Raw genomic sequence first — 23,534 nt, forward strand, 5'->3', positions numbered from 1 at the left:
CAGTGTTCCACAGCTGGCCTGTGGGGACCTCTCTCTCCTGGTCTTCCTGCTGCACAGCCAAGTCCCTTGGATCCAAAGAAGAAAGATGAGCTAGGAAGGTAGCTCAGTGATAGCGTACTTGCCTTGCATGCATGAGGCCCTGGGTTCGATTTCTCAGCACCACATAAGCAGAAAAGGCCAGAAGTGGCACTGTGGCTCAAGTGGTAGAGCACTAGCCTTGAGCTGAAGAGCTGAGAGAACAGCGCCGAGGCCACTCAGGCCCTACAACTGGCAAAAAAAAAAAAAAAAAAACCCTCAAGGGAGGGAATTGGTCCAAAGAAGAAAGATGAGACAGGTCAGATTGGCTCGCTGCTTCCAGAGAGCATTCTGCTTGGTGGCCCAGGTCTCTTTTCATGCCACAGCCCTGAGGACTTACTGTGTGCCAGGCTCTGTTCTGAAATGCATGGAGAAGCAGGGAGCAGTCAAGCTGTGCCTGGCCACTCTGGTCTGTCCCATGAGGACCACTGTGGCCAGGGAGGTGAGGGGCAGGGCCTGATTTCCTGATGTCTTCTTCACTGGCAGCACTGAGGAGACTCCTGAGGGCTCAGGTTCTCTGCTGAATGCCAGCCCTGGGGGGAGGGGCTGTGAGGTTGAGCCTCTGCCCTGGCTCTGTGTCCTCACCCTGGATTAGGCACTTGCTCTCACAGGTGCTGAAGCTCTTGGCAGAGCCGAGTCATTCACCCAGGCTCAGTTCTCCTGTGGGTCACTTGGAGACTCAGGTGAGGGAGCAGTGAGGGTCCAGGGTTTTCTTTCTACCTCCTGACCCCATGATTCTCTGCACACGTAGGACCATCCACCACCCATCCTAATCCCCTTTTCACAGGTGAGAGCCAAATCCCAGACATGGTCAGGACCAGAACTAGAATCAGAGCCCAAGCCATATTCACAGCTCACGCTAGACATCATCTCAGAGGAGCAAGTCTCAACACGCGGTGAATCAACCAACCAAACAAATGAGAACAAAAACAGAAAGAAAGAGAAAAAAAATTCTTGTTTCCAATTCTTGGAGTTCATGTCAATAAATAAAGTTTTTGAAAATTATTATTATTATTATTTTGCAGTCATGGGGCCTGAACACTGGGCCTGGGCTCTGTCTCTCAGCTCTTTAGCTCAAGGCTAGCTCCCTAGCATTTGAGCCACAGCACCACTCCCAGCTTTTTCTTCTTATGTGGTGTTGAGGAATCAAACCCAGGGCCTCAGGCATGTAAGGCAAGCGCTCTACCACTAAGCCACCTTCCCAGCCCGATAAATATTGTTTTATGTGGTCAGATGTACATGGCTATTACACCTATGTGATCCTCTCCTAAAATATCCTCCTTTGGCTTATAGAGTATATAGAGAGTGTATATGTAGGATAGTATAATTTTTCATATCCCAGTATATTTTTTCTTTTTACTATGCATTGTGTTTACTTGTAGATTTTTGTAGGGTAAGGGAGGCACAGAAATGTTGGGGCAAAGGGAGAGCAAATGAAACAGTGATACTCACTAGACACTATGTTGACAATCAACTATACAACTTTTGGGTGGGGATAGGAGGGAAAAACTGGAAGAGAGGAAGGGACAGGGTGACATTGTCCAAAAAGAAATATGCTCTTCATGTGACTTATATGACTGTAACCCCTCTGGACATCATCTGTATAATAACAAATAAATTTAAAAGAAAGAAAAAACTTCATGAGATGATCCCCTGGGAAAGGCCAGTATTCTGATCTTCATGAGCTTCTTGGCGCTCAGGATCACTCTCCTCAACTCATTCCTGTGATATTGTCCAATTTCCAGATTGGGAAACTGAGGAAGAGAGTGTAAATTTTCTATTGTCACCTACGTTGTGTCAGTGGATACACCAAAATTGGAACTCAGGCCCATATTGCGTGTTTATTCCTCTTGTCATTTCCTTCCTTCCTTCGTCCTTCTATGCCTCCCTCACTCCTTTCCATCATGTCTCCTTTCTTTTCTTCCTTTTATCCTCCCTTCCTTTCCTACTTTTTTCTTCCATTCCTGCCTTCTTTTTCTCCTTCTTTCTCTCTATCCTCTCTCTTTCTCATTCCTTTGCTCTCTTAGCTTCTCAACTGGACATTGAATCTAGGGCCTCACTCATGTTAAACCATAATTTACCATTGGCTACACCCACAGCCTCCTAGATTTCTAGGTTTCTTTCTTCTATCCTGAATAACAGATTTCAAACTCTGTTACAGCACCATATTTTAAAATAATATACATACTGCAACGAACTTCAAAGATATGGCAACAAAGGACCTTTTTCTTAATTTTTTTTTGTCTCTGATGACTTTGTATTCTTTACCTTATTGTGTATTTACATGCACATCTGTGGGAGGGCCGGGGGAGGACACAGAATCTGAGAAAAGAGGTGAAAAGTGCAGCAGTGAAACACATTGGCTGCATGAGATATTGATGAAAGTGAGCTATGCCACTCGTGGGTGAAGATGAGCAAGAGAAGGGAAGAGAATGAGGGAACAGATGCCACTAGGCAAAAGGAAATGAACTTATTACCTGATGTGTGTAAAGGTAATCCCACTATTCTTTCTGGGTCTTCTAATCTGTTCCATTGATATTTGGGTCTATTTTTATGCCAATACCAAGGTGTTTTTGTTATTATGGCTCTATTGTAGAACTTGAAATCTGGTATTGTGATATTACCCCATTGCTTTTTTTCTTTGCCTAGAATTGCTTTAGCTATTCTAGGTCTTTTGTTGTTCCATATGTATTTTTTTTTTTTTTTTAGGGTGAAAATTTTAATTTAACAGAGTAAAGTAGGGAGAAACAGAAACAAGTTTCCCATGCAAGAAATGAAAGTTAAAGACTTAAAATAGCAGTTCCTATCCGATCTATCTATCTATCTATCTATTTTCTGTTGGTCATATTGCTTAAACTCAGGACTTGGGCACTGTCCCTGAGCTTTTTTTTTTTTTTTTTTTTTTTTTTTTTATTGTAAAGCTACTATACAGAGGGTTACAGTTACATGAGTGAGGTTATGAGTACACTTCCTCTTGAACATTGTTACCCCCTCCATTGTTTTCCCCCTACCATCCCCTCCCTCCCTCCCTTCCCCGAGGTTCTTTTTTTTTTTTTTTTGATTGTGATTAAGTGATTACATAATTTCAAAGTCACAAGTTCATTCTAACTTCCCTGGAGCAAATTGTCTACCACAGTCTGTAATATATAACAGTGTTCACATGTTATATACCATATTTGTGATCAGCAGCATGAGGATATTTAGTAGTGGTTCAACCAGATGAGCGGGAGTTCTTTGTTTCTTAAGTCCTGTTAGTTTTGTCGTATCACCTAACCTTTTGGATTTAGCATCCACTTATGAGGGAGACCATGTACCGTTTGTCTCTTCGTTCTTGGCTTACCTCGCTCAACATGATTCCTTCTAGCTCCATCCATTTCCCTGCAAATGCCATTATTTTGTCATTTCTAATGGCTGCATAATATTCCATTGTGTATAGATACCACAATTTTTGGATCCATTCATCTGTGGTGGGGCACCTAGGTTGTTTCCATATCCTAGCTATTGCGAACAGTGCTGCAATAAACATGGAGGTGCACGTGTCCTTGTATATTGGTTCCTGTTGTTCAGGGTAGATGCCTAGAAGTGGTATGACTGGGTCGTAAGGGAGGTCAATCTTTAGCTTTCTAAGGACCCTCCAGACTGCTTTCTAAAGTGGTTGTATAAGTGTACATTCCCACCAGCAGTGTAATAGGGTTCCTCTTTCTCCACATCCCCTCCAGCATTTGTCGTTGGCTGATTTGTGGATGTGGGACATTCTGACTGGGGTAAGGTGGTATCTCAGGGTTGTCTTTATTTGCATTTCCTTCACCACCAGGGATGATGAACATTTCCTCATGTGTTTCTTTGCCATTTTTATTTCTTCATTTGAGAAGTCCCTCTTTAGTTCCCTTGCCCATTTAGTAATTGGTTTGTTAGGTTTGGGAGGGATTAGTTTCTTGAGTTCCCTGTATATACAGGATGTTAACCCCTTGTCTGATATATTGCTGGTAAATATTTTTTCCCAATTAGTTGGTTGTCTTTCTAGCTTAGTTGCGATAGATTTAGCTGTGCAGAAGCTTTTTATTTTAAGGTAGTCCCATTTGTCGAGTCTCTCTCCAACTTGTTGTGACCCTGGGACTCTGTTCAGGAAGTTCCTTCCTGTGCCTATTAGTTCAAGTGTCTCTCCTACTCTGTCCTGCAGTAGTTTCAGAGATTCAGGTTTAATGTTAAGGTCTTTAATCCATTTTGAGTTGATGTTGGTGCATGGTGATGGGCTGGGGTCCACTTTTAGTTTTCTGCATGTGGCTGCCCAGTTTTCCCAGCACCAGCGGTTGAAGAGGCTGTGTTTCTTCCATTGTATGTCTTTGGCTCCTTTGTCGAATATCAGCTGGCTGTAGGCCTGTGGATTTATATCTGGATCTTCTATTCTGTTCCATTGGTCTTCGGGTCTGTTTTTGTGCCAGTACCATGCTGTCTTTGTGATTATAGCTCTGTAGTAGAGTTTGAAGTTCGGCATGGATAGCCCTCCCATATTGTCTTTATCCCCTAGAATTGTTTTGGCTATTCTAGGTCTTTTGTTGTTCCATATAAATTTTTGGACTGTTTTCTGTATTTCAGTGATGTACGTCATTGGGATTTTAATAGGAATTGCATTGAATTTGTATATTAGTTTTGGAAGTATCACCATCTTTACTATATTAAGTCGGCCTATCCAGGAGCATGGGAGGTCTTTCCATTTCCTAGTGTCTTCTGCAATTTCTTTCTTTAACTTTTTATAGTTCTCATTAAATAGTTCTTTTACATCTTTGGTTAGGTTAATTCCTAAATATTTTATTTTTTGGGAGGTTATTGTGAATGGGGTTGCTCCCTTTATTTCCCTCTCTTCCTGTGCGTTATCAGTGTATAGGAAGGCAACTGATTTTTGTGGGTTTATTTTGTATCCTGCTATTTTGCCGAAGTGACTTATGATTTCTAAAAGTTTGGGGATGGAGTTTTTGGGATCGTGGAGGTATAGTATCATGTCGTCTGCAAAAAGGGATAGTTTCACTTCTTCTTTCCCTATGCGGATCCCTTTAATGTCTTTTTCTTGCCTTATTGCCCTGGCTAAGGGTTCTAGGACTATGTTGAAGAGGAGTGGAGACAGTGGACATCCTTGCCTTGTTCCTGTTTTTAGGAGGATTGGTTGTAGCTTTTCCCCATTAAGTATAATATTGGCTATTGGTCTGTCATAAATGGCTTTTATTGTTTTTAGAAATGTTCCTTCTATTCTTATTTTCTCCAGAGCTTTTAGCATGAATGAATGTTGAATTTTATCAAAGGCCTTTTCTGCATCTGTGGCGATAATCATGTGATTCTTGACCTTGGCTCTGTTGATATGCTGGATTACATTTATTGACTTACGTATGTTAAACCATCCCTGTGTCTCTGGGATGAAGCCTACCTGATCATAGTGTATTATTTTTTTAATGTGTTTCTGGATTCTGTTAGCTAGAATCTTGTTAAGGATCTTTGCATCTGTGTTCATCAAGGAGATTGGCCTGTAATTCTCCTTTTTGGTTGGGTCTTTGCCTGGTTTGGGGATGAGTGTGATATTGGCTTCGTAGAATGAGTTTGGGATAGCTCCCTCCTTCTCTGTTTCTCTGAAGAGCTTGAGGAGTATGGGTATTAGTTCTTCTTTAAAGGTCTTATAGAATTCTGCTGTGAATCCATCTGGTCCTGGGCTTTTTTTTGTTGGAAGACTTTTGATAGCTTCCTGTATCTCATTATAGGATATTGGCTTATTTAATTGGTTAACTTCTTCTTTGCTCAGTTTGGGTAACTTGTATTTCTCTAAAAATGCATCCATTTCCGCCAGATTTTCTTCCTTTAGAGAGTATAGCTTTTGAAAGTAGTCTGTTAGAATTGTTTGGATATCTTGGGTACGTGTTGTGATGTTTCCCGTGGCATCCCTAATCCTATTAATATGGGTTTCCTCTCTTCTTTTTTTAATTAATCTTGCCAACGGGCCATCAATTTTGTTTATTTTTTCAAAGAACCAGCTTTTTGTTTGGTTTATTTTGGTTATGGTTTTCTGATTTTCTAATTGGTTAATCTCTGCTCTCAATTTGGTTATCTGGCTTCGTCTAGTAGCTTTAGGTCCCATTTTTTCTTGTTTTTCTAGCTGTTTTAGTTGCAACATGAGATTATTTACTTGGTCTGTCTCCATTCTCTTGATGTGGGCACTGAGGGCAATAAATTTGCCCCTCAGGACTGCTTTTGCTGTGTCCCACAAGTTTCTTTGTGAGGTGTTTTCATTTTCATTGAGTTCTAGGAAATGCTTTATTTCTTCTCTGATCTCTTCTGTTACCCAGGCCTTGTTAAGGAGTGTGCTGTTCAATTTCCATGTATTAGAGAAATTTCTGCGGTATGCTTTGTTATTGAGAGCTAGCTTGATTCCACTGTGGTCAGATAGGATACAGGGGATTATGTCGATCCCTTTGTATTTGCTTAAGTTCCTTGAATGAACTATGATATGGTCTATTTTGGAGAAAGTTCCATGAGCTGCTGAGAAGAATGTGTACTGTGTTGTTTTAGGGTGAAATACTCGGTAGATGTCAGTTAATTCCGCTTGAAGTATGGCCTCACTTAATTCGGTAGCTTCTTTGCCAATCCTCTGGTTGGTAGACCTGTCCTTTGGTGAGAGTGGCGTGTTAAAGTCTCCTAGTATTATCGTATTGGGATCTATTTTATTCTGTAAGTTTGAGAGCATTTGTTTAACATATCTGGGTGCACCAATATTTGGGGCATATAAGTTGATGATGGTTATATCCTCCTCTTGGATTGTTCCCTTTATTAATATGTAGTGTCCGTCCTTGTCTTTCTGTACTGATTTTAATGAAAAGTTTATTTTGTCAGATATCAGGATAGCTACACCTGCTTTCTTATTGGGGGAATTTGATTGGTAGATCCTTTTCCACCCCTTCACTCTGAGTTTGTTTGTATGTTTGGCTGAGAGGTGGGTCTCCTGAAGGCAACAGATGGATGGGTCTTGTTTTCTGATCCAGTCCTCAGTTCGTTTTCTTTTAATTGGCGAATTCAGCCCATTTATATTAAGAGAAAGTATAGAGAGATGCATTGTTGTCCCTGCCATTCCGTTTTCCTAAGTTTTTCTTCTTTCCTTTCCTCCTGTGCTTGCTCAGTTAGACTTTGAGTAATGCCTGTTTGGGGCAGGTCCCAGTTCCTGGTTGCTTTCTTCAGGTTGTGTCCCCCCTCTTAGAATTCTTTGTAATGCTGGCTTAATGTTTATGTATTCATTTAGTTTTTCTTTGCTATTAAAAGTTTTCAGTTCTCCATCGAATGTGAATGCTAGCTTTGCCGGGTATATCAGTCTGGGTTGGCAGTTATTGGCTCTCAGGGCTCGTATGGTGCTTTCCCAGGCTTTTCTTGCATTCATTGTTTGTGTGGAGAGATCTGCAGTGATTCTAATTTTTTTCCCGTTGTAGTATAGCTCCTTCTTCATTTTTGCTGCATGCAAGATTGTTTCCTTATTATTCAGATCCATCATTGTTACTATTATGTGCCTAGAAGTGTTTCTCCTGGGATCTTGCTTGTTGGGTGTTCGATAAGCTTTTGTGATGTAGTTAAGATGGTCGTTTTTGAGGTGGGGAAAATTTTCATTGACTATCTTGTTAAATAGGTGTTGCATTCCCTTGCTCTGGAATTCCTCACCTTCGTCCACTCCGATTATGCGAAGGTTAAATTTTTTAGCATTATCTGCTTGCTCTTGAATTTCCCTTTGGTTTAATTTGAGTGATTTTTCCATATCTGTCACTTTTTGGTCCAGTTGGTGTATTCTGTCTTCTGTATCTGACACTCTACCTTCCATTTCATTCACTCTGTTGACCGTGGCTTCTATTGTGGTTTGCATGGTGGAAATGGATCCCTTTATGGATTCAATGTTGGTTCTCAGAGTGCTGATCTCACCTCTCAATGAGGTGAGATCAGTATGCATTACCTCTAATTTGGCGTTTATCTCACTTCTTACTGAGGTTTGTGCAGCTTCTATTTTTGCATCCAATTTTTGTTTGATATCCTGTATATCTTTTGATAGTTCATCCTTGTGCTCTTTCAATTTCTGATCCATTTCTCGCTTTATTTCTTGAGTCATTGCCTCCAGCAACCCTTGGATGTAGTTTTTGTCTTCCATTCCTGCTTTGCTCCCACTGGGGCTCTCCCCTGCGTGGCTGCTGGCTTTTGAGGTGAGCTTGCTGTCCTGGGTAGTGGTAAACCTTGTGATTTTTCTCTGTGATTTTCGCATGGGGGTTCAGGAGACTGCTCTTCAATCTTGTTTTGGTGTGTCTGTCTTTGCTTGGTTGCTGATTCTGTATTGGTAGAGAGAGTCTGTGCCTGATCTGGATTCTGTTGGGAGCCTATTTCCAGCTGCTATTCACTTAGGATTCTCAGCTCTCTGCTGTAGCAATTCCCGCCTTTGGAAGGGTTGAGCAGCCTAGACTGCTTGTGTTTGCTCCTGCGGGTGCTCTTGGGAAGATCAGATGCTCTGGATGCACTCTCCCAAATACTGGAGTCTGCTATGGGCTCCTGATGTGTTTTTGTTTGTTTGTTTTGGGCTGGTTGTGGGCTTGAACTCTAGGTTTGGGTGCTGTCCCTCAGCTCTTCAGCTCAGGGCTGGCACCCTACCATTTGAGCCACAGCCCCACTTCTGACCCTTTTTGCTTTGTTCAGGCGCCGGTCCCCTGGCCTGGTTCCGGCCCCAGCCTGGAGCGCGCTCGTTAGGCCTGTGCTAATGTGTATACCACCTTGGTTATGCAGCCTGGAGGACACAGTTCAAATTTCTTCTACTGTTGGTAGTCTTGACCCAGGGGCACTGTTCCTGGCTTGAGCATTTAAGCTCCCTTCCAGGGGCGCTCTTGCTCTGGCCTGGCCAGCAGAGTGTGCTCCACCGGCTGGTGGAGCTCTCGAACAGTTCCCAGTTTTAGTGGGTCCTGTGGTCCGGGTGTTGGGGTAGGGAGTCTAGGTCAGGGTCTGGGGATTCCCTCCAGCTCTGGTCTCCCTTGATGGATTCCCTGTCCCTTGATGGGTACTCACCCTGTAGGTCGTCAGTTGTTGTTGCAGTCCGTCAGTTGTTGTTGCAGTCCGAGTTCAGTTGGGGTGGTTGCGGGCTGGGTTGGGCGGCCCCCCGCCGGGTCGTTGCGATCGCGATTGGGCGGGTGGTCTGCGGACGGGTCCCTTTGTGGCGCTGCTGGTGCCGGGCGGCTTTGGCGGGATGGAGCCTCTCTGCTCCGGTGGAGAGTGATGGGTGGGGTGGGATCCTCCTGGAGACTCCAGGCTGGTAGGTTTCTCTGTTCCTGGCGATCCGCTGTTCTGCAATCCGGTACCTGGTGATCTGCAAGCAGCCCCCTGTGTCTCTGTGGCTCCGGCAGCCCCCGCCGGGCCGGCTGGCCGGCGGCTTGGCGCACTGCCGCGCGGTCAGTAAAGGTTGGGGGAGGGGTCTTCGCTCTTCTCTGTTCTGAAATTCTTCTTTTCCTCTCTTTCTTTTTTTTGTTATTTTCCACCTCTGGTTTTTCTCTGAGTGTTCGTCTTTTTGTTGTTGTCGGTCTCTTGGGGAGATTAAAGGTTGGAACTCGAACTCTCTTTTTGGTTGGAGAGAGCTGTGGCGTTTCCCTACTGCCCCGTCGCCATCTTGGTCCCCCCTCCTCCCTCCCCATATGTATTTTTGGATGGTTTTCTCTGTCTTGGTAAAGAATGTCATTGCAATTTTGATGGGGATTGCATTGAATTTGTTGATCATTTTTGGCAGCATTGCAATTTTCACAATATTGATTCTACCTATCCATGAACATGGAAGGTCTTTCCATTTCCTGATGTCCTCTTTGATTTCTTTCTTTAGATTTTTATAGTTTTTGCTATAAAGATCTTTTACATATTTGGTTAGGTTAATTCCTAGGTATGTTTTTTGAGACCATTGCAAATGGGATTTTTTTTTTATGATTTCTCTTTCTGCTTGTACATTGTTGGCAAACAGAAAGACTACTGCTTTTTGTGGATTAATTTTTTATCCTGCTACTTTTCCAAAGTGGTTAATCAGCTTTATAAGTTTGGGGTGGAGCTTTTTGGGTCCTTTAGGTATAAGATCATGCCATCTGCAAGTAAGGATATTTTAATTTTTTCTTTCTGTATGCAGATCCCTTTTATGCTTTTTTCTTGCCTTATTGCTCTGGCGAAGAGTTCCAGAACTATATTGAAGAGGAGAGAAGAGAGTGGACATCCTTGTCTTGGTCCTGGCTTTAGGGAAATAGCTTTAGTTTTTCCCCATTTCGTATGATGTTGACTGTCATATATAGCCTTTATTGTTTTAAGGAATGTTCCTTACATTCCTAGTTTCTCTGTGAATGGGTGTTGTATTTTGTTGAAGGGTTTTTTTTGGCACCTATTGAGATGATTATGTGGTTCTTGTCTTTGTCTTTGGTGTTGATATGGTGAATTACATTTATTGATTTGCATATGTTAAACAGGCCTTGCATCTGTGGGATGAAGCCTACTTGGTCATTTTTTTATTAATAAGTTTTTTTATTATGAAAATACCATACAGAGGGGCTGTAATTACACGAACAAGGTAATGAGTACATTTCTTATCAAGCATTGATGCCTCCTCCTCTGTTTCCCCTTACCATCATTGCCCTCCCATCCCCACCCCCTCAGCCTACTTGATCATAATGTATGATTTTTTTTTTTTTTTTTGGTCATGGGGCTTGAACTTGGCCTGGACACTTTCCCTCAGCTCTTCAGCTCAAGACAAGCGCTTTACCACTTGAGCCACAGCACCACTTCATAATGTATGATTTTTAAGATTTGTTTCTAGGTTCTGTTAGGAAATATTTTATTGAAGAGCTTTCCATCTGTGTTCATCAGACAAATTGGTCTGTAGTTCTCTTTTTTTTGTTGGATCCTTACCTGGTTTGGGGGTTAGTGTAATATTGGCTTCATAAAATGAGTTTGGGTTTGTTTCCTCTGCTTCTGTTTCATGGAAAAGCTTGAAGAGTGTTGGTATTCGCTCATCTTTAAAAGTCTAATAGAATTCAGCAGCAAGTCCATCTGGGCCTGGGCTTTTCCTTATTAAAAGACTTTTGATTATTTCCTCTATCTGGTTGTATGTTATTGGTTTGTTTAGCTGGTTTATATCTTTTTGGTTCAGTTTAGGCAACTTCCTTGTTTCTAAAAATTCATCCATGTCTGCTAGGTTTTCCTTGTTTAGTGAGTATAGGTTTTGAATCATTTGGATTTCTTGGATGTTGTAATATTTCCTGTGGCATCTCTGATCTTGTTGATTTGAACTTCCTCTCTTCTCTTTTTCATTAATCCCGCAAGTGGTTTGCCAAGTTTATTAATTTTTTTTGTTATTGGAGTTTCTTTATTACATCACTTCATGTTACCATTAATGATCGCCAAATTCTACATTTTATTAATTATTTTAAAGAACCAGCTATTTGTTTCATTAATTCTATGTATAGTTTTTTTAGTTTCTGTTTCATTGATTTCTGCTCTAATCTTTGCTATCTCTTTCCATCTACTAGTTTTAAATTTGATTTTTTTGTTTTTCTAGCAGTTTTAATTGCATCATGAAGTTATTTATTTGAGATGTTTCTGTTTTCTTTATGTGTGCACTTAGGGCTATGAACTTTCCCCTCAGTACTGCTTTTGCTGTACTCCAGAGGTTCCATTACAATGTGTTTTTGTTTTCATTAAATTGTAAGAACTTTCTAATTTCTTCCTTAATTTCTTTTGTGACCTAGGTGTTATTCAGTAGTGTGTTATTTAGCCACCATGTGTGAGTGATTTCTGCAGTCTGTTTTTTTTGTTAAGAACTAATTTGATTCCACTGTGGTCAGAGAGGATGCAAGGACTTATATCAATCCTCCTGTATTTGCTTCGGTTCTTTGTGTGTACTACGATATGATCGATTTTGGAGAATGTTCCATGGCTGCTGAGAAGAATGTGTATTGGGTTATTGTTGGGTGAGAATACTCTGTAGAAGCCTATTAAATCCATTTGGGTTATGGTGTTATTTAGTTCAGAGGCTTCTTGGCTTAGCATTTGTTTGGTGGGGTATTAAAATCTCTCACTATTGTGTTTGGGTCTATCTTGTTCTGTATTTGTTTAATGTATTTAGGTGAGCCATTGTTTGGTGCATAGATATTGACCACTGTGATTTCCTCTTCCTGGATCATTCCTTTTACTAATATGTAACGACGTTCTCTGTCTCTGTACTGATTTTAATGATATCAATATGGCTACTCCTGCCTTCTTGCAGGGAGCATTTGCATGGAAGACCTTTTTCTATCCCTTCACTCAGAATTTGTTTTTTGTTTTTTGTACTTTTGGGCATGGGGCTTGAACTCTGGGCCTGGGCGCTGTCCCTCAGCTCTTCAGCTCAAGGCGAGCACTCTACCACTTGAACCACAGAGCCACTTCCAGTTTTCTGAGTGGCTTACTAAAGATAAGAGTCTCATGGACTTTCCTGCCCAGGGTGGCTTTGAACCATGATCCTCAGATCTCAGCTTCCTGAGTAGCTAGGATTCCAGGCATGAACCACCAACACCTGGCTGAGAATTGGTTTTTATCTTTGTGAGATGGGTCTCTTGGAGGCAACAAATGGATAGATATTTATTTGGAACCAATCTGCTGTCCTTTTTCTTTAGATTGGAGAATTGAATCCGTTAATGTTTAGGGTTAGCATAGGGAGATGTGTTGTTTCCTGATATTTTCTTGATTTCCTGTATTTTGTTTCTTTCCTCTTCCTGTGCTTACTAGATTTGTCTTCTAGTAATTTTTGTCTGATGTGTATCCCTGATTTTGATGGTTTTCTTCAGATTGTATTCATCCCTTTAGTATTCTTTGTAATGCTGGTTTAGTTTTCATGAATTCCTTTAATTTTTGTCTCTAATGGAAGATTTTGGTTTCACCATCAAATGTAAATGATACCTTCACTGGATATACCAGTTTGGATTGGTAGTTGTTGGTCTTCAGGGTTTGGGTTATAACATTACAGGATCTTCTTGCATTGAAGATTTGTGTACAGAGGTCTGTAGTGATTCTGATTTTCATGCCATTATAATATAGCTCCTTCTTTGATTTTTCAGCATTTAAAAGCAATTCCTTGCTATTACAAATCTAATATTTTCACTATGATGTATCAAGAAGTGTTTCTTTTTTTGAGGGGGAAGGGTTCGGTCGTGGGGCCTGAACTCTGGGCCTGGGCGCTGTCCCTCAGCTCTTTAGCTCAAGGCTAGCGCTCTACCACCTGAGCCACAGTGCCACTTCCGCTTTTTTTCTTTTTGCTTATGTGGTGCTGAGGAATCGAACCCAGGGCCTCAGGCATGCAAGGCAAGCGCTCTACCACTAAGCCACCTTCCCAGCCCTCTCTGTACTCTTGAAATTGTTTTTGCATCTCCCTTTATTTCATTGGCCATTTCTGCCATCATTTCTTTAATATTTCTTTTGTCCTCCATCTCTTCTTCAATCTTACTGTGGTCCTTCACTGAATTGTTGTTGGCTTTTGAATTTGGCTTATTGTCTTTATTGTTCATGAATCTTGTAATCTTTTATTGTGATTTATGCATTTGGGTTCAGGGATTGTCAGGACTGTGGCCAGAGCTTGGCTTTGTTTGCACCCAACAGATGACAGCCCTTGCTTGGCCCAGGCTAGCCCATACTGGATGGACTAGACCGCACTGGGTCCCTGGGTCAGCAAGCACCTAAGTGGGTGCTTGGCCCAAGGGTAGCTGAAAAGCTCTCAGTCCCTTATGCAGCAGTCCTGGGAAGATCAGATTCAGGTCTTGGGATGAGTGCATGCTTCAGAAGCAGAAAGGAAGTTTGCACTTTGGTTCTCCCTCTCAGGTGGCTGTTGCCTGGTGGGTGGCTTCTGCATGTGTGTGTGAGTTTGTGTGTGTGCAAGGGTCCAAGGGAGTGTGTGTGTATGTGCAAGGTTCCAGGGGAGAGTGTGTGTGTGTGTGTGTGTGTGTGTGCAAGGGTCCAGGGGAGTGATCCGCCAGCAGCTGCTCAAATGGGCCTGTTTGCTGCTGTAGGCTGGGGAGAGTAGCTTCAGGCCACTGGGATGGGCCAGATGGGCATGAGGCTTCAGAAGGGGCAGCCGCCCATTGGTGCATGGAATTTTGTCTATGTTGTTTTCAAACAGGCCAGGTTCCCCTGCTGATAGGGTTGTGGAGGTTGCAGGGTCCTCGGTCCCACCCACCATAATTGTGATGGCTTTCTGCTGGAAGCTAGTAGGTGGAGTGGGAGGAGCGAGGAAGGGCTCTGGCCCCTTCATCCTCTTCAACTGTGGTGCCCTTCTTGGGCAGGAGGAAGGGGTCTAGGCCAAGCTTCTGTGGGTGACCACCAGTAGTGGTCTCTTGTGGGCAGAGGGGAGGGGTCTCAGTAAGAGGGTATGATCCTGGGATGGGCTATGGACTGACCAGCAGCCCAGTGGCAAATCTCTGTGTCAGAATACTGCAGCTTGCAGACTAGGTCCAGAGGCCTGGGCAGCCGCAGAGCCAGTCTTGCAACTCTGCCCCATTGGTTGTGGGCTGACTGGTGGCACCATTGAAACTCTCTGAGTCATCACAGTGCCTTGCCACTGGTCTCTGTCTCTTTTATGTTTCCATGATTGCAGTCACCTATGACATAGATGCTTTGCAAATATTTGCTCCTTTTCTATTCTTTCATCTGGTGGTAAGTTTGTGACTTTGTTGTCATATGAAAGAAATAATTGCTGAATCTGATGTTATAAAGAGTGTGCTTATGTTTTGAGTTTACTTATATTTTCTTTTCTCAGAGTGTAGAGTTTTTTTTATTTTATTTTTAGTGTTGTCATTCGGGTCTTTGATTCATTTTGAGCTATTTTTTGCATGTAGTACAAGGTAAAGCTGTGAATTCATTCTGTTGATTGTAGACATTCAGTTTTCCCAGATTACTGAGTTGAACTAGATGGAGCTCATTCTACATCTTGGGTCTGTGGGGTTACATTTGATCAAGTTTGGCATGACTTTATCCTGGTAGTTCTGAGCACCACTTTCACTCCAGACTGATGGGAAAAAGCCATCCTGGTACCTGTGGCACTCTGGGGAGGAGAGAAGCTGACCCCGAGTCTCTTGTTCTCAGGCCCATTCTCTGTGCTGCTACCCATGCTCATTTCTTCATGCTTATTCTTCACATGACCCACCCACTATCATGGACCAGGAAGTACAAGACACCATGTGGACAGAAACCATGAGTATTGCAGGGGACTCAAAACTGAGCTCTCCCATTATGTTTTCTTCTCTGTGCCTCAGTTTCTCCTTTATATTACTAGCCCATATGAGATTTCATCCTGATCACACAGGCAGCGTGCTCTACTCATGTTATATACTTGGTTAGTGAGAGTCAGGGTTGATTAAACTTTGAGGAACCTCACAGGGTCCTGTCAGGAGGAATAACTGCTGTGTTTCCCCCAGGAGCAGCTGTAGATGGGGAACTGCAGGTGATACAGCCATACAGATTAGTGTCTGTCGCCGCTGAAGAGATGGTCACACTGCCCTGCACTGTGACCTCCCTGCGCCCTGTGGGACCCATCCAGTGGTTCAGGGGGAAAGGACAAAGCAGAGAGTTGATCTTCCAGTTCCAAGAGCCCTACCATACACGCATCACACCAGTTTCAGATGACACACAGAGAGGCAACATGGACTTTTCCATCCGCATCAGGAACGTCACCCAAGCAGACACGGGCACCTACTACTGCGTGAAGTTTGAGAAGACAGCCACTGAGGGATACAAGGAGTTTAAATCTGGACCAGGCACTGAGCTGTCTGTGAGTGGTGAGTAGTGTGGCTGCCTTTGTCCCCTAGAGTGTGACAATATAACCAGAATAATGCCCTCTGTTCTGTCAGCAACAGCCTAGAAGCAGGGGTGGTGCTCATGTTTATGCTCTGATGACCTTAGGTGGGCCAGGGAAGCCCAGGTCTGCACAGGACCTGCTGCAAGGTTTCACAGCTGGCCAGTGGAGACATTCATCCTCTGGTCTTACTAGACCATTGATGGCCAGTGAGAACATCTGTTCCCTGGTCTCCCTGCTCCACAGCTGACCAGTGGGGACATCTAGCCCCTGGTCTCCCTGTTCCATGGCTGTCCAGTTGGGACCTTCACCCCCTGGTCTTCCTGGGCCACAGCCAAGCCCCTTGGCTCCAATGAAGAAAGGCCAGACAGTGTGATTGACTTTCCCTTCACAGGTCAGGCAAGGCCTGCTGTCTTCAGGGAGCACTTCTCCTTGACGGCCGAGCTCTCTTTTCAAGCCACAGCACTGAGGACTGGCTTTGCTCTGAAAGCCATGGGGAACAGGGAGCATCCCAGGCTGAGGCTTTACTCCCTCCAAGCTTTACCTCATCCCTCCTGTCCCTCCTCTTCTCTGGGGACAAGCTGCAGCACCAGGACGAAGAGGGACAGGTCATGATTTCCTGTCTTTTTCACAAGCTGTACTGAGGAGACACCTGATGGACTCAGATTCCCTGCTGAGTGCCAGTAGGAGCCAGGCTTCAGTATGAACAGAAGTGGTCACAAGAACAGAGCCTCAGTGTCTCCAATGGATCAAAATCTACCAGGACCCTCACTATATATCCACAACATGGAAAGAAACGTTTCTGTTTGAGCTTCTGCCACCTTTAAACACCTTATGAGTTAAAGGATTCACAGACAAGGAAACGAGGACTGGGGAACAGTTAGGGTGCTGTTGATGACTCCTTGCCCTTAGAACAGGGGATTACACAAGCTTATCAAAGGACATCTGAGGTTCTTGAGGACCTGGCCACCAGCGGCCTGTAAAGCCGATGTGTGCTGATGGATGAAATGCTCCCCTCCAGTGCTCACTGCCCCAGTGGCTGGCTACAGTCCTTCCTAGAACCACTCTGTGTTATTTTCCTGCCATGGAATACAGGAGCGCTTTTCCTCTTTTTGAAAAGACCAGGATCCTCCCAGCACAATGAGTGTTGTGAGACTAATCTTCTGGGTCAATGCTGGGTCAGTGGTTTGATTGTGGGAAATGTAAAGATAAGAAGCAAAGAACAATTTCATTGCTAGAGAAATGAACAGAAGATGCATAATCACATCCACTAAGAGTTCAGGGCTGGCTGGACATCCAATGCAAACAGAGTCCAGAGTTGGGTGACCAAGTGATTAAAGACATTGTCCTACAAAAACAATATCACTCTCATAGTTAATAAGATTTAAAATAATTCTTCCACATCTAAAAGAGAGTAGTAGGTACTGGTAACTCACATTTGTAATCCTATGTCCTAGGAGGCTGACATCAAAGGATTGTGGTTTGGAGCCACCCTGGGCTAAAATGTTTGTGAGATGCTTGTTTTCAATTAATCAGCAAAAAACTAGAAATGAAGTTGTGACTCAATTAGTAGAGTACTAGCCTTGGGCAAAAAGGCTAAGGGACAGTGTCCAGACCCTGATTTTAAGCCCTAGTATGGAGATTAAACTAACAAACTAAATAAACAAGTAAATAACAGTACATATTTTTCAAAACAATTTTTGTTTTAATTTGTGTGTGTGTGTGTGTGTGTGTGTGTGTGTGTGTGTGTGTGTGTATTTGTGCACATGCGCATGTGCATGCCCTTCCTGGGATTGAATTCAAGTCCTTGATACTGTCTCTGAGCTTTTATGCTCAAGGTGAGCACTCTACCACTTGAGCTACAGTTCCCCTTCTGGCTTTTTGATGGTTAGCTGGAGATATGAATCTCAAAACTTTCCTTGCCAAGGCTGGTCTCAAACTGTGTTCCTAAGAGGTCAACCTCCTGAGTAGCTAGGATTACAGGCACCAGGGTTATTTCATCTTTAAATGGTAACATTTTCCTGTGAAAGTATCTGGGTGTTAAAAAATCTCTGAAAACCAGGAGCCCATCATTCATGCCTGTAATCAAAGCTAATCAGGAGGCTGAGGTTGGAGGATCATCATTCAAAGCCAGCCCAGGAGCCCTTGAGACTTTTTTTTTTTTTTGGTCATGGGGCTTGTACTTTGGGTCTGGGGAGACTCTTATCTCCAATTAAACACTCAAAAACCAGAAGTGGTACTATAGCTCAAAGGGGTAGAACAGAACACATTAGCCTTGAGCAACAGAGCTCAGGGACAATGGCAAGGCCCTGAGTTCAAGCCCTCAAACCACCAAAAAAAAAAAAATCAAAATTGTTAAAATGATGAATTCAGCATCCCTTAAGATTCTGGGCCACATAGTACTCCCTCTTATGTCAAATGCATGGTCCCTAGCCACTGATGCCATTTGAGGAGGTTCTGGAAACTTTAGGAAAAGGGGCCCAAATTGGAAGGATTAGGTCACTGGAGCATGGTTTAGGAAGCTCCGTCTTGTCCGAAACATTTTTTTCTCTCGCTCTTTCTCTGTTTCCCTTAATAAACCCCATGACACATCCTGAGTAACCCATATCACATGGATTCCAAGGCCAGGATGCTCTCTACCCAGGTGTCAAGAGTCAACAGAGCCCAGAAACATGACCTGAAACCTCTGTAAATGGAACAAAATCAATCCTCCCACCTTTTAAATTGGATTTCTTGGACATTAACAGAACCATTCCCATTAACTACATTAGGTTGAACCAATTGTAGGCAGTGGTGTTTTTTGATGAACTGTCTCCTCTTCAGGGTCAATTTTCTGCATGCAGAATTCCTCACTACATACCCTTACCATCCCTGTGATTTATCTAGGATCAGCCACGGGTCCCCTGGTTCCATCCTGATGAGATAATGTGTGCGTTTCTCCTGGGCATCATCAGTCTTACTAGAAGATCTCAATTTTATGACTCTTTTCAATGACCCAACTTCATGTTTCAGTAATCTTGGCCACTGTTTCTCTGTTTTCTACTTTCAGCTACTTCTAAAAAATTATTCCCTTTCTGTTGATTTTGCTCTTCAGTGTGTAGTATTGTGAGGTAGGAGATTTTGAGAGTGGATTTTAGACTTTCCTCTTCCTTTATCCTCCAGCTTGAACCAGGGTAGCCAGGACAGGGCCCAGGTTCAAAGTCTTCAGAGTGTGGTAGGCCCAGGTCACTGTGGATGGGGCAAGTGCTGGCTCTGGGGAGAAATAACTCCAGGGGGCTCTCTAATGGCTCTTCCTGTGTCTTGATTTTTCAGGTATGATGTATTTTAATCTTGCTGTGCTCCTGATAGTTCTGCTCCTCAGCTCCAAGGTGTTGCTGGCAGTTGGAGTCTCTGCCATCTACATCCATAGGAAACAGATGGTAAGTTGAAAGGCAGGGAGGGCAGGTAAATGAAGGGTCAGCTGGCAACCAGTTCACTGTCACACAGTGTCAGAGTCAATGGAGTCTAGAGGGGACAGAGGTGCCTCCCCACCTCAGAAGTCTCATGGAGCCTTGTGAGAGGTGCCCAGCTCCCAGAGCGAGTGTGAGTGCTGCAGGAGGGGTGAGGTCAAGGGTTTGGAAAGGGTGTCCACAGGGTCTCAGGGGCTGCATGGAGGAGATGGAACAAAGAGTGGGAGGAGGGACAAAGCACTCCATAGTCCCCTTGGAGGCCATCACTAGATTCCTTCAAGGCTGGGACTCCCTGGGACAAGGAGCATGCAACTTGGAGCAATGTGAAAAGTTTCAGGTGTGCAGATTAAGGGCTGGCCTTTCTCTGGCTGAATGGATAAAAGAGAGCCATTTGACCCAACACAATGGACAAAGAGTGGGCATGTAAGCAGGAAGCTGAGGGACGGGAACAGTGCTGTCCCAGGGGCTCCTGTCCTCTCTGGACAGCTGCCCAGGAGTGAGCAGCACCAGGAACATAAGAGCACTCAGGAGACACTTCATGAATGAGGTAAGGACTCAATGTGACATCTCCTCCACAGCGCTCTCCTTCCTCCAACTCTGCCAAACAGGACTCTCGGTCACTGACATCTTCACACTTGACAACATCCAACCTGGGGTAAAAAGTAGAACCAGAACTTTTCAAGGACTCTGCTCCAAATGCCCCCAGATTTCTGTTTCTCATCTGTATGGAGACTTGATGCCCACCCACCACCCCCACAATTTAGACTGCATTTCTGCTCCTGAACTGAAGCTATAAAACCAGCTCTGAGGACTGACTCAGAACATCGCTTCAGGATGTGAAAGATGAGCGCAGCCTGAACACATTAAGAGGCTCCCACCCATCACTTCTGGATGACCCTCCCACATGACCCATCAGTTATGGAAGCATGATTGTGTACCTAGGGCAATGCTCATGTAAGATCTGTGGTGGAGAAATTGAGGAGGTAAATTTAATATAGCTGGGTAGCGGATAGACATGAAAGGATGAGTGTGATTTTTTTCTGAGTTTAACCAACCCGAGGAGATGACATGACCACACCCTCAGCAGGAATGAGGTAGGAGATTGTAGCTCCATAAGAGCAGATGTCAAATTCATATCTGAATAGTTGATTTACACAAATAAAGATGTCAAGAAGGCTGAAGAATATATGTCCACATCATGAACTCAAATGACTCAAATAGCAACAGGTAGATTAAAAATTTTGCTTTTTTGTATTTGTTGGTACTCTAGTACTCTACTTCTTGAACTATAGCTCTGTTCCTGCCACTCCTGGCATTTTGGTAGTTCACAAGAGATAAGACCCTCATAGACTTTCAAACCATGATCTTCAGATCTCAGCCTCCAGAGTAGCTGAGATTACAGGTATAAAGGACCGGTGCCTGATGACAGGATTTTAACCTGGGTTGTATCTGGTTCAAAAACCGGGCCTCTTGCACATTAATTCATTACCCATCCTCTACAGAGCTCAGAGACACATGAAAGCAGTGTGGGATGATGTAGAGACTGACTATGTGTCTCTTGGAAGAATGTAGCTTTCCAGAACAATGGGATGTTCAGTAGGGGGGTGACATTAAAGGGAGAAAAGAGAGTTATCTTTGTACATTACCTAACAGCAGGTGTAGCCTCTGCTTTCCTTTCTTCCCTTGTTCTAATTGCTGGCTCTGAAACTTAGTGGGAAACAGAACAGGAGACATTAGTCCCAAAGACACCATGGATAGGGAAAGTGATTAATAGGAATGCTTGGTTGTTGAAGGCTTAGCAGCTGAGTATGAGAGTCTCTAGAAATAAGCTTGGTGATTGGGTAGAGCCCATTCCAGGGTTGAAGGAAGGAAGAAGGTTTATGCTGGTTCTGGTTTTGTTGGCATTGTTGTTGCCTTTATTTTTTTGCTGGCACTGGGGCTTGAACTCAGAGCCTCATCTCTCACTTGGCTTCTTTTGATCAAGGCTGGCGCTTAACCATTTGAGCCACACCTCCAAGTCTAGCTAGTTTTCTGGTTGACAACAGTGTCTCAGATTTGTCTACTCCAGTTACCTTTAAACTATAATTCTCAGACCCCAGGCTTCTCCGTAGCTAAGATTACAGGCAGGAGCCTTCTGTACCTGGCTTTGGTTCTGAAATTTCTCAGCTTTTATTCTGCCTATTTTTCCTTCAAAAGTTGGCACTAATTGGAAGGATCAACATCGTGAAAATGGCAATACTTCCCAAGGCTATCTACAAATTCAATGCGATACCTATCAATATTCCAACCTCATTCTTCAAGGAAATAGAAGAGGCAATCCAAAAATTCATATGGAACAATAAAAGACCCCAAATAGCAAAAATGATCCTTAACAGAAAGAATAGTGCTGGAGGAATATCAATACCAAATTTCAAACTCTACTACAAAGCCATAGTAATTAAAACAGCTTGGTACTAGCACCAGAACAGACCTGAGGACCAATGGAATAGAATTGAAATCCCAGAAATGAAGCTACAGACATATAGCCATCTAATCTTCAATAAGGGAGCTAAAAAAAATAGAATGGAAGAAAGACAGCCTCTTTAGTAAATGGTGCTGGCAAAATTGGTTAACTACTTGTAGAAAACTAAAACTAGATCCTTATATTTCAGCCTGTACCAGAACCAACTCCAAATGGATCAAAGACCTTGAAGTCAAAGCAGACACTCTGAAAACATTACAGGACGGAATAGGAGAAACCCTAGGTTTCCTTGGCACAGGCCGAAATTTTCTTAATAGAGACCCTGAAACACAACAAATCAAAGAAAGGTTGGACAAATGGGATTGCATGAAGTTGCAGAGCTTCTGCATGGCAAAGGACATAGCTAGCAAGATCAATAGAAAGCCCACGGATTGGGAGAAGATCTTCACTAGCCATACAACGGACAAGGGTCTCATATCTAAAATATACCTGGAACTCAAAAAATTAAATCCCCCAACAACAAATCCTCAAAGAAACAACTGCCCAATAAATAAGTGGACTAAAGACTTAAAGAGAAACTTCTCTGAAGAGGAAAGAAGGATAGCCAATATACACATGAAGAAATTCTCAACTCACTAGCCATAAAAGAAATACAAAACAAAACAACATTGAGATACCACCTCACCCCAGTTAGAATGGCTATAATCAAGAACTCTAATAACAACAGATGCTGGAAGGGATGTGGACAGAAGGGAATCCTACTGCATTGTTGGTGGGAGTGTAATCTTGTTCAACCACTTTGGAAAGTGGTATGGAGGTTCCTCAAAAGACTCCACATAGAGCTCCCTTATGACCCAGCAATCCCACTTTTGGGCATTTACCTGAATGATCACAAACAAGACCATACTAAAGCTACCAGCACGACTGTGTTTATTCCAGCATTATTTACCATAGCTAAGGTATGGAACCAACCCAGATGCCCCCTCAGTAGATGAATGGATCAAGAAAATGTGGTATATATACACAATGGAATTCTATGCCTCTATCAGAAAGAATGACATTGCCCCATTTGTTAGGAAATGGAAAGACTTGAAAACAATTATATTAAGTGAAGTAAGCCAGGCCCAAAAATAATATAGGTCCCATGGTTTCCCTTATTTGCAATAACTAGTATATATCTGAGACAAACAGAAACTGTCAGATAAGTTGATGTTAGGCAAAATGAACCACAAGATAAGGATTCAAATGGTTTTACTTTCTTATGATTGTTTCTAACATATTTATAAGATGATTTCTTTGTTGCTTTGTATGTCCTTCCCCTCACGGTATAACCCCTGCTTTCATTGTATTTGATGTTGGTATAATTTGTGGAGGGGAAGATAAAAAACAAATTGTTTAACTAGGGATACAGGTGGACCCATTGCAACAATGATATGTACAAGACGTTATGTGGAAAAATGAACTTTACAACTTTGGTGGGAGGTGGGGGGTGGGAGGTGGGGGGTGAGGGGAAGGAATGGGAAGGGGAAACAAAGGAGGCAACAATGCTTGATAAGAAATGTACTCATTGTCAAGCGGAAAAGGTCAGATAATGTGATGTCAGGAAAATGAACCCTTAGATGTGTATTTTAATGTTTTTTTTCTTTCATGCATGTGTTTCTAACACATTTATAAGATTATCTCTTTGTTGCTTTGTATGTCCCTCCTC

At 43.0% G+C, this 23,534-nt stretch overlaps 1 protein-coding gene across 1 annotated transcript in view; it reads left to right on the top strand.

Moving 5' to 3' along the window:
• Nucleotides 1-23,534, top strand: part of LOC122120260 (signal-regulatory protein beta-1-like) — a 103,888-nt gene that overhangs the window by 21,196 nt on the left and 59,158 nt on the right. Inside the window, exon 4 of the mRNA XM_042694434.1 lies at nt 15,540-15,899. Within this exon, the coding sequence (XP_042550368.1) occupies nt 15,540-15,899 (360 nt within the window). The remainder of the gene's footprint in view (nt 1-15,539; nt 15,900-23,534) is intronic.

The sequence above is a fragment of the Dipodomys spectabilis genome, unplaced genomic scaffold (assembly GCF_019054845.1).
Source record: "Dipodomys spectabilis isolate Male_0828 unplaced genomic scaffold, ASM1905484v1 ptg000175l, whole genome shotgun sequence".
Classification (NCBI taxonomy): Eukaryota; Metazoa; Chordata; class Mammalia; order Rodentia; family Heteromyidae; genus Dipodomys; species Dipodomys spectabilis.